Raw genomic sequence first — 11119 nt, forward strand, 5'->3', positions numbered from 1 at the left:
GGGGGGGGGAAATTACCGGATTCTCTCCACCACATCTGTCTATGACTGACTTTTGATGTATGTCATGATGCCTCGGTCACATGTCTTACCTACATCCACTACCTTCTTAAAGGGGCTGCTCCGGCCGCTAACACATAATACATTACCGCTAAATCAAAACCCCCAAGCGAGCAAAATAAACAAAAAAACAACACGGTGGATTCATGTTTATTATTATATTAAGAAAATACCATTTTTTATCCCGGTCGAATCATTTTATTTTGTTGTATTTATCGGCCACACCTTAAAGGACAATCAGTGCAAATATTGTCTGACATTAAACCGGTCCGTGGCGCAAAAAAGGTTGGGGACCGCTGAAGTAAAGTCATTCAAGAACAGATGAGAAACAAAGTAATTGGCATGTATAAGTCTAGAAAGGATTACAATCCTATTTCTAAGGTTTTGGACTTCAGAAAACTACACTAAGAGCCATTACCCATAAATGGAGAACACTTGAAACCTTGAATGGAGAAACTGGGAGAGTTACAAAGTGAAAGCTACTGCTGACCTAAAAGAAAACAAAGGGACATCTCACATTTTCCAAAAAAACGTCTTGATTACCCCCAAGATTTATGGGAAAATATTCTGTGGACTAAAAAGACAAAAGTTCAACTTTTTTGGAAAGTGTGCATCCTATTAGATCTGGTGTAAAACTAACACAGATAAAAAGAGCATTATACCAACAGTCAGACATGGTGGTAGTCTGAGTGGTCTGAGGTTTGCCTTGCACCTTTAGGTCTTGGACGACTTGCATTGCAATTGCAATTGATGGGATCGTAAATTCTGCACTCTACCAGAAATCCCTTAAGGAGAACGTCTGGTTCATCAGCTCATGATCTTAAGTTCAAACTCAGCAGGTCTGAAACACACCAGCAAGTCCACTCAAATTAACCAAAATTAAGGTTTTGGAGTCAAAGTCCGTACTGAAATCCGATTGAGATGCTGTGGCATAAACTTAAACAGTCCGTTTATGCTCGAAAAAAACCCTAATGTGGCTGAATTTAAACAATTCTGCAAAGATTGGGCCAAAATTTCTCCACAGTGATATGAAAGACCAGTTGTCCCAAATGCTTAAATGCACTCGTTGCCACCAAGGGTGGCCCAACCTGTTAGATTCAAGATCAGATTAGATTAGATTCAACTTTGTCATTGTGTAAGGTACATATACAGAGCCAATGAAATGCAGTTAGCATCAAACAAGAAGTGCATAAGTGGCTTATTTGCAATATATAACAGTAGATAATTAAGGTATGAGGTCCATATATACAGGGATGAGGGTGATTAATGTACAGAAGAGTGCAGTAAGTAATAATATATGGTGTATATAGTAATATACAATACACTGTGCAGAGATTATGCATAGACAAACATGTCAAAAGATAATATACTCAAATTACATAAGTTATGTACAAGTATGAATGTACAGTATGTATGATGCAGTATATACAGTATAAATATGGGTAGAATATACAGTGAAATGTGTAGTGGTTAAGCAGTACGAAATACACAGAAAGTGACAATGCAGTATTGAGTCAGCTGTTCAGTACAAAGAAGCTATTCTTCAGTCTGTTTGTGCGGCTCTGATGCACCTGAAGCGTCTGCCAGATGGGAGAATGGTGAATGGTCCATGGTTGGGGTGAGAGGTATCTTTGATGATGCACCAACTTCTATGAAGACAACGTTTACTGTAAATGTTCTCCCATGTGGGAGATGACACGTTGGGCAGTTTTCACCCCCCCCTCTGAAGGGCTTTACGGTCCAAAGCAGTGCAGCTGCTGTACCACACTGAGATACAGTTAGTGAGGATGCTCTCAATGGCACAGCGGTAAACGTTCTCCAGTATCCTGTAGCACAGGCGGGACTTTTTAAGAAAAAAACAGGGGCCGTTGTGCCTTCCTGATCATGATAGAAGAGTTAAGAGACTAGGTGAAATCCTCAGAGATGTGGACTCCAAGAAACTTAAAGCTGGTTACACGCTCAACAGCAGCTTCGTTGATGTGAATGGGAGCGTGAGTGTGATTGACGGCTCGTCTATAAGCCACAGCGATTTCTTTTGTCTTTTTGTTGTTGAGTTCCAGGTTATTGTCCTCACACCATGCTACTAGGTGCCGGATCTCCACCCTGTACCGTCATCTTGTTACCTCTGATCAGGCCTACCAAAATTAATGATGCTGTCTGAGGCATAGGCAGGTATGCAGTCATAGGTAAAAAGAGAGTAGAGAAAGAGAGACAATAACCCCAGTGCTCAGGGTGAGACTCAAGGAGGTGACTGAGTTTAGTCGGACAGACTGTGGTCTGTTCTTAAGGAAGGCCAAGTTGCAGAGATGTGTGCTGATGTCAAGCTATTTCAGCTTCAAGATTAGCTTGGAGGGGCTAACTGTCTTAAAAGCTAAGCTTATATCAACAAACAACATCCTGGCATAAGTGTCGGCATTGTCCAGGTGGGTCAGGGCAGTTATTTTAACTGTAAGTTTAATCTTTAAATTTCTTGATTTGTTTTTAAGACCATTAAAGCTTAATGCTTTGCAATTTTTAGTGGGTTTTTTTTTTTTGCCGGGTTTGTAGATCAATTTCACAAATTATTTTTTAATAAGTTCTAAGAATGTCCTCATTGACGATTGCATTTGTTTTTATTACAGACATTATGTTTTTGGTTGACTTTATTGTTCTTTCAGGTCAGTCTGAGATCGAGAAAGCCTGTGACATGCTGTTTGAAAAGGCAGAGTCCATAGACTATCGTTATGATGTGAATGATAAAACAGTCGAAGGCCTTCTTATTCTGCCTTTGTATGGATCCATGCCGACAGGTATTCTCCATCTGCTCGTCCCTGTTTATCTTTAATGTGTTTTTTTTAAGAGCGTAACGTTTTAAACATGCACAGATCTAATTCTGAACAATACGTGGACAGCACATTAAAGTGGGTTTGGATTGCATTGGATTCGGACACACTTTCCAGTCTATTTCACCGTTTCATGCTTTGAATGCACTGAATGTTAACATAAAACAGTGTTTACTATAGGACACAGTTTATCCTCAAGTGTGTGACAATCCCACCAGTGAAATTTCACCCAACAGAAACTTGATCTCTCTTGCCTGTGGTTCTACTTAACTATACACACAGCTGAGCAGTACTGTTCACATACAGTATTATATTGCATGCCTTTTACACCTGACATCTAATAAAGGGATGGTCAGAAACAAAACATGCTTATCCAGTATTCTTCCATTATATCCTGTGGAATATCATGTTAGCTCTTCTGGAATATAAATTTGTCTTAGTCTTTAAAACGTATAATTCAAACTGGAATCCAAACTCGAACAACAAGGAGATCAATAAGTTTTAGTATGTAAAATAGGTTGTTGGGCTCCTTTTTTTTATTATTATTTTTTTTTTACACATTTTTCTTACAGTCTATGTTCTATCAAGCGTCTAGCAATTATTACTTTATGACACCCAAAACAATCTGAGATGCTGAATGTGCACTGAAAACAGAATATGCACAGCAACCATCTTGTTTCCACATAGGATTTCTGTATCAAACTGTCAGATCTATGATTTCATTATTGTGTCGAACATGTTCTACGTATGAGCATTGTATCATGTAGCATGTAAAGCAATGCCTGTATGTAGTCATGGCCACAGTCATTGAAATTATAATTCCATGTGCTTGGTTGTTTTTTGTGCTTACAGATCAGCAAAGGCAGATATTTCAGCCTGCTCCTGCGGGTGTGAGGAAGTGCGTAGTGGCAACCAACATTGCAGCAACATCGCTCACAATTAACGGAGTCAGGTGAATCAGTGTAAAACAGGGTAAAACGTGAGATGTGCGATCTCCAGAAAGGTGTTATAATATTGCAGTGCGTGCATATATGAAAATCGGATTGGGAAAGTAATCGTGTGAATTCTGTCTAACATGCTACTGTTATTTTTTGTATTATTTTTAAGGTATATTGTGGATAGTGGATTCGTGAAACAGTTGAATCATAACTCACGAGTTGGCCTGGACATCCTTGATGTGGTGCCAATATCAAAGTAATGTTCCAGACTCAAGCACATTGAGTTCTATTGCTGTTTTGTGTAACGGATTTGAAGAAAAACAAACTATTTGGTGTTTTTTGTTTTTATTGTGTAGAAGTGAGGCCCAGCAACGAGCAGGCAGATCTGGTAGGACTGCACCAGGAAAGTGCTTCAGAATCTACAATAAGGAATTTTGGGAGAAATGTATGCCTGAATATACAGTTCCAGAGATACAAAGAACTAGTCTCACTTCTGTTATCCTCACCCTCAAGTGTCTCGGAGTTCATGATGTCATAAGGTTGTATTTGCTTTGGGCTTTTAAGGTTTTAATGAAGCTTGTAATCGTCTGCAGGGAATGTTTACAGTGTTTCTCTGTCACTCCGTGTGCAGGTTTCCCTACCTAGACCATCCGGAAGAGAGGTTTATCCTGGACGCATTGAAGAAGCTTTACCAGTTTGATGCAATTGACAGGTTGGTTTCGTTCTTAAGCTTCTTACTGGTGCTTCGTAGGTGGCATGCTTGAAGAAACAGGTTACACCTTGGTTGGGATGCGTGTGCTATTAGTTATTGTTATGCGCTCAACATTAGAGTAATCTCATAATTGTGTGTAAGAAATGTAACAAATATATCATGCGCCTACTCTGGATTATTGAAACGGTGGTTGGAAGGGGCCAGTGATGGTGGGGAAGGTGGGGGTGATTGTCATTCATCACGTTGCAGAAAAGCGCTGAGTGAGCGTTTTTTTTACCTTCTGACTAAATGAAAACTGGTAAAAAAAAATGTGGAAAAACATTGTTTTTGAATATATATAGTAAATCGGACTTGTCTCATTGTCAAAATTCCAAAGTTGCAGCATAACTTGCCTATTTTTTGGGACGTCTACCAGTATGTGAAGTAACATCCGACCTCACTGTGGCAGGACACTACAGCAGCAGTGAAGGCAAACAATCTCAGCCATATTTATTTCATTATTATAACTGATGATACAACAAATTTAGATCGTACACTATTATAATTATGTAGCTGACTGTAGCCGGGACTGGCATGAACATTATAGTAACTGTGTGTATTTTACATGAGCCAGAAGGTGCTTAAGATTCCAAGGGGAAAATAAATATGCAGAGTGTGCAAGCAGCCTAATTGTGTGTGTGTCACTCTGTTATGATTTATAAAGGAAGGGTAATGTGACCAGTCTGGGAAGGCTGATGATAGAGTTTCCTCTTCCTCCCGGCCTCACTCGTGCTCTGCTCAGATCTGCTGCTGTTGGCTGTGAAGAGGTCATGCTTCCCGTGGCAGCCATGCTGTCAGTGGAAAACATCTTCATCCGACCAGGTAGCAATTTCAGCACCAGGAAAGACAACTGTTCTTCTTTTTTTGTTTTTTTGTTTTTTTTTAATAAATGAAAGTTCACTAAATTTGATGCTTTATCTATAAAGGTCACCCGGAAAAACTAAAGCAGGCTGATCTAATGCACAGCGAGCTAGCAGCTAGTGCAGGTAGCTGTAATGATTTCCTTATGCTGCTCTGCATCTTTGAGAAATGTCGAGCCAGGTAGGTTGCTTTTCTCTGACCATGTGTTGATCGCAACTTGTAAAGTGCGGGATTATTGATCACCACCATCTCTGCCTCTCTGTTTACAGCGAAAATCCATCTAAATGGAGTAAAGACCACTGGATCCATTGGCGGGCTCTCAAGTCAGCCTTTAGTGTCGAAACTCAACTCAGGGAAATACTTCTCCGTCTGAAACAGGTATTCTGTTAATGGGAAAAAAAAAAACTATATTGTTTCTGTTGTAGGAACATACACTTGTTGGGACTTACATGGTAGATGATTCGAAAATGTGTGAAATAGTTTTTTTGTGATATGTGGAAGGATGTCACAATTGTGCAATAATTCTATTGCACAAAAAGCTGAAAACTTAAAGAGAGAGGGGTTATGGGGTAGGGGAGGGTAGTGTTTGTAGCTGCTATAATGTAAGTGAACAACAGGAAGTAACTTGTTAAATGTACAGAGCCTTTCAAAAGTTTGGATACAGCTAGTCTTTTATGGTTTTTAAGACATATGCATATTCATTTAAAGGACGTCAGGGACAAGATTGTAGACCTGCACAAGGCTGGAATGGGCTACAAGACCATCAGCAAGAAGCTTCGTGAGAAAGAGACCACTGTTGGCACGATAATTCGAAAAAAGAAGAAAAACAAGATAAGTCAATCGACCTCGCTCTGGAGCTCCATGCAAAATCTCACCTTATGGGATAAGGATGATTCTGAGAAATATGTAATTTCTCAGAATTACACTGAAGGAGCTTGTTAATGATCTCAAGGGAGCTGGGACCACAGTCACCAAAAAAAACATTAGTAACACACCAAGGTCTCTCTGCTCAAGAATGCAAATGAACAGGCCCGTCTGAAGTTTGCCAATGAACTCCTGAATGATTCAGAAAAGGCTTGGTAGAAAGTGATGTGGGCAGATGAGACCAAAATTGAGCTCTTTGGCATCAACTCGAGTAACTGTGTTTGGAGGCAGAGAAATGCAGAATATGACCCCAAGAGCACCATCCCCACTGTCAAACATGGAGGAGGAAACATTCTGCTTTGGTGCTCTTATTTGCTAAGGGTACAGAAAGACTTCACCAACACCCACATGAATGAGGCCATGCACTTTAGAATCTTGGATGAGAACCTTCTGGCCTCAGCCAGAACACTGAAGATGGGTCGTTTGATGGGTCTTCCAGCATGACAATGACCCAAAACATGGCAAAGGCAACTGATGTTCTTGTAGCCCATTCCAGCCTTGAGTTGAGTCTGTGACTGGTGTCGTTTATACACATAATTCCAAATTGGTCATTTTTGGCTCTAACAGAAGAACTTGTAGAGAAAAGTGGCAGACTGCCTCTAATCTACAGTCCAGCTTGGAGGTGGAAGCTGAATAGTTTGGGTAGTTTTAGACTTATTCAGCAGTGGTAGTAATACTGAACAACCATGGCTACCATTCCATAGTTCAACACCATGCATTTCCGTCTGGACTGCGGATAATCGGAACCAACTTCACCATACAACAAGAAAATGACCCAAAGCATACGTCCAAGCTCTGTTAGCATTGTTTAGAGAGCAAACAGTCAGCTGGAGTCAAATCTATCATGGAATGGCCTGCCCAGTCACCACAACTAAATCCTATTGAACTCCTCTGGAAGGATTTTTCCGATGAATATCAAGTTCTACATGCATACATTTAGATATTTGTTTGGTCAATGTACTTTTTTTTTTACAGTTAAATTACATAGTTTGTTACATATAAACAAAAAGATGTATGTGTCTCTTAAAAATGATAAAAGCCTGTTTATTTACAAACTTTTCACAGGCACTGTATCTATAAATGTGTTAAAAAGTTGGTGATATAAGTGCAATTTTCAATAATTGTCTAAATGCTGTGTTATCAAAGAAATAAAAAAAGTCAGGACAAGATGTCATTGGGAAAAGAGTAAAAATTTTTTGACTGTTTTTCAACCTGATATAGTACTGATTTATTAGAGATTAATAAGTCTAAATAAAGTCAGCATAATGTGAAAGTATGTGAAGGTCTGCCTTTCTGCATTGACGAATTGTAGGATGAGATATCTAAAAATACAAGCTGACTCGAAGCTTCTTAAGGTTACTTTTTCATATTTATTTACAGTGAGGAAAATAAGTATTTGAACACCCTGCTATTTTGCAAGTTCTCCCACTTAGAAATCATGGAGGGGTCTGAAATTGTCATAGTAGCTGCATGTCCACTGTGAGAGACATAATCTACAAAAAGAAATCCAGAAATCACAATGTATGATTTTTTTAACTATTTATTTGTATGATATAGCTGCAAATAAGTATTTGAACACCTGAGAAAGTCAATGTTAATATTTGGTACAGTAGCATTTGTTTGCAATTACAGAGGTCAAACGTTTCCTGTAGTTTTTCACCAGGTTTGCACACACTGCAGGAGGGATTTTGGCCCATTCCTCCACACAGATCTTGTCTAGATCAGTCAGGTTTCTGGCCTGTCGCTGAGAAACACTGAGTTTGAGCTCCCTCCAAAGATTCTCTACTGGGTTTAGGTCTGGAGACTGGCTAGGCCACGCCAGAACCTTGATATGCTTCTTACAGAGCCACTCCTTGGTTATCCTGGCTGTGTGCTTGGGGTCATTGTCATGTTCTAAGACCCAGCCTCGACCCATCTTCAATGCTCTAACTGAGGGAAGGAGGTTGTTCCCCAAAATCTCGCAATACATGGCCCCGGTCATCCTCTCCTTAATACAGTGCAGTCGCCCTGTCCCATGTGCAGAAAAACACCCCCAAAGCATGATGCTCCCACCCCCATGCTTCACAGTAGGGATAGTGTTCTTGGGATGGTACTCATCATTCTTCTTCCTCCAAACACGTTTAGTGGAATTATGACCCAAAAGTTCTATTTTGGTCTCATCTGACCACATGACTTTCTCCCATGACTCCTCTGGATCATCCAAATGGTCATTGGCAAACTTAAGACGTGCCTGGACACGTGCTGGTTTAAGCAGGGGAACCTTCCGTGCCATGCATGATTTCAAACCATGACGTCTTAGTGTATTACCAACAGTAACCTTGGAAACGGTGGTCCCAGCTCTTTTCAGGTCATCAACCAGCTCCTCCCGTGTAGTTCTGGGCTGATTTCTCACCTTCCTTAGGATCATTGAGACCCCACAAGGTGAGATCTTGCATGGAGCCCCAGTCCGAGGGAGATTGACAGTCATGTTTAGCTTCTTCCATTTTCTAATAATTGCTCCAACAGTGGACCTTTTTCACCAAGTTGCTTGGCAATTTCCCCATAGCCCTTTCCAGCCTTATGGAGGTGTACAATTTTGTCTCTAGTGTCTTTGGACAGCTCTTTGGTCTTGGCCATGTTAGTAGTTGGATTCTTTATGCAATTCTAGCTGATAGACAGGTGTTCAAATACTTATATGCAGCTGTATCATACAAATAAATAATTTAAAAATCATATATTGTGATTTCTGGATTTTTTTTATTAGATTATGTCTCTTACAGTGGACATGCACCTACGATGACAATTTCAGACCCCTCCATGATTTCTAAGTGGGAGAACTTGCAAAATAGCAGGGTGTTCAAATACTTATTTTCCTCACTGTAGCACTGATACTGTTTGCGCTGTGGTTTGTCGAGTTCTGTAATTTCAATGTGTGTTTCACTTTGTTAGGGTTTTATATTCCATGCAGAAGTGGAGATTTTTTTTTTTTGAAGTCTGACGTCAGCCTCATCCTTTCTCACATCCTTCAGCAAATGCTAATTGCTTTGTGATTGTTTTCTGTTGTGTGAAGTGTGAAAGTCAATCTACGCCTTGATTTCACTCTCAGTCAGGCTCCTCAATAATGTAATTTCTTCAGAAGGTATGCTTAGTTTATACATTGGCACAGGATTTCATGGTTTCTTTCTTTCTTTTTTCTTTCTTTTTTTTTTTAGCAAAAGGATTTTCCACGAGACATTCACAGGCAACAACAGTGAACTTCTGAGGCAGTGTCTCTGCCAGGGTTATTTCACAAATGTGGCAAGGAGATCTGTTGGAAAGGCTTTCTGTACTATGGATGGCCACGGCTCTACAGTTCATATTCATCCATCATCATGTGTAAGAAATTTCACTAAACCGACTTCAAAAGCTGTAAATTATTCTGTTTGATCAAGAAAATAGTGCATTTATGTCTTTTTCAGCTTTTTGGGCAGGAGACACAGCTAGACTGGATCATTTTCCACGATGTCTTGGTCACATCACGGGTTTACGTGAGAACTATTTGCCCAATCCGATATGACTGGGTAAAGGACCTGCTGCCAAAGCTGCACGAAATCGACGTTTATGATTTGAGCAGCGTCGCTAGGGAGGAAGTAACCGATGAGGAAATGGAACGGTGGGAAAAGAAAAGAGCAGCACAAAAACAAGCAGGTATGCTATGCAGAAACAATATAGGGCCAAATGTTTGTGGACACCTGACGATCACACCTATATGTGTATGATAACCTCTACTCCTTTGGGAAGGCTCTCAAGCTACAGGAGCATTACGTTAGTGAGCTCAGGAACTGATGTAGGCATGTGGTTCTGAAAGGTTTTCAGAGGATTTGAGATCAAGGCTTAGTGCAGGACACTCGATAAAGCCATGATTTGCTAAGATGGAGTGGAAGATCTTAAGTTCACTTGGTGTAAAACGGAATCTCCATGCTTTTGCATGTTTAGGCCTCCTAGTTACAAAGAGTACAAAGACATCCTACACAATTGTGTGCTTTCAACTTTGTGGCAAATTGAGAAAGCATATGTGGGTGCAATTTTCAGCTGTTCACATACTTTTGGCCTTATAATGTTAACTAATTCTTACATAGTTTCATATATAAGTGCAAGACAAGTAGTGTACAGTTACTTTCTGTTAACCATGCGCTGCTGTGTGCTGATTCATTTCACAGATGGCTTTGAGGATGCTCTGAAAAAGGTCGAGAAGAGAAACGATGAAAGCTCCATCACAGAGGCCCGTGCTCGATATTTACAAAGAAAACAAAATCGACTCCAGACAAAACAATCCTGAAAGGCGAATGTTCATATTTTTAGAAAAGAAAATGGATTTACAATATATATATATATATATATATATATATTTTTTTTTTTTCTTAAAAAGATCACTGTGAGATTCAAAATATATAGATTTTTGCAATAAATATAAATGATTATAAATACTACTTGTATACAAGTATATTATTTCATTTCATAAATAATAAAATGACCAACTCCAAAAAAATATGCAAGCAGGTGGATTGGCTGCACCAAATTGCTCCTATATGTGTTGTGTGTGTGTGAGAGAGAGAGAGAGAGAGAGAGAGAGAACGACTTTCCATTCTGATGCCTTGGATTCAGTGTTCCTGTTCTGGATGCATGTTTATCTTGTAACCAGGATAAAGCGGACACTAAATTTGAATGAATTATTAATGATTAATTTCTGAATTATTAAACATTTCTAAAAGTTACTGAAGGATGGTGCTATAATATTGTCACACTGA

General features: G+C 39.6%; 1 protein-coding gene across 1 annotated transcript in view; it reads left to right on the forward strand.

Moving 5' to 3' along the window:
* The window catches only part of dhx40 (DEAH (Asp-Glu-Ala-His) box polypeptide 40), a 28280-nt gene extending 17549 nt beyond the window's left edge, over nt 1–10731 (forward strand). Inside the window, 12 exon segments of the mRNA XM_046863291.1 lie at nt 2715–2846; nt 3732–3831; nt 3987–4073; nt 4174–4356; nt 4449–4529; nt 5233–5390; nt 5495–5609; nt 5699–5807; nt 9545–9558; nt 9560–9707; nt 9791–10019; nt 10532–10731. Coding sequence (XP_046719247.1) covers nt 2715–2846; nt 3732–3831; nt 3987–4073; nt 4174–4356; nt 4449–4529; nt 5233–5390; nt 5495–5609; nt 5699–5807; nt 9545–9558; nt 9560–9707; nt 9791–10019; nt 10532–10650 — 1475 coding nt within the window. The 3' untranslated portion in view covers nt 10651–10731.
* The last annotated feature ends 388 nt before the right edge of the window (nt 10732–11119 follow it).

Source organism: Silurus meridionalis, chromosome 12 (genome assembly GCF_014805685.1).
Source record: "Silurus meridionalis isolate SWU-2019-XX chromosome 12, ASM1480568v1, whole genome shotgun sequence".
Taxonomy (NCBI): domain Eukaryota; kingdom Metazoa; phylum Chordata; class Actinopteri; order Siluriformes; family Siluridae; genus Silurus; species Silurus meridionalis.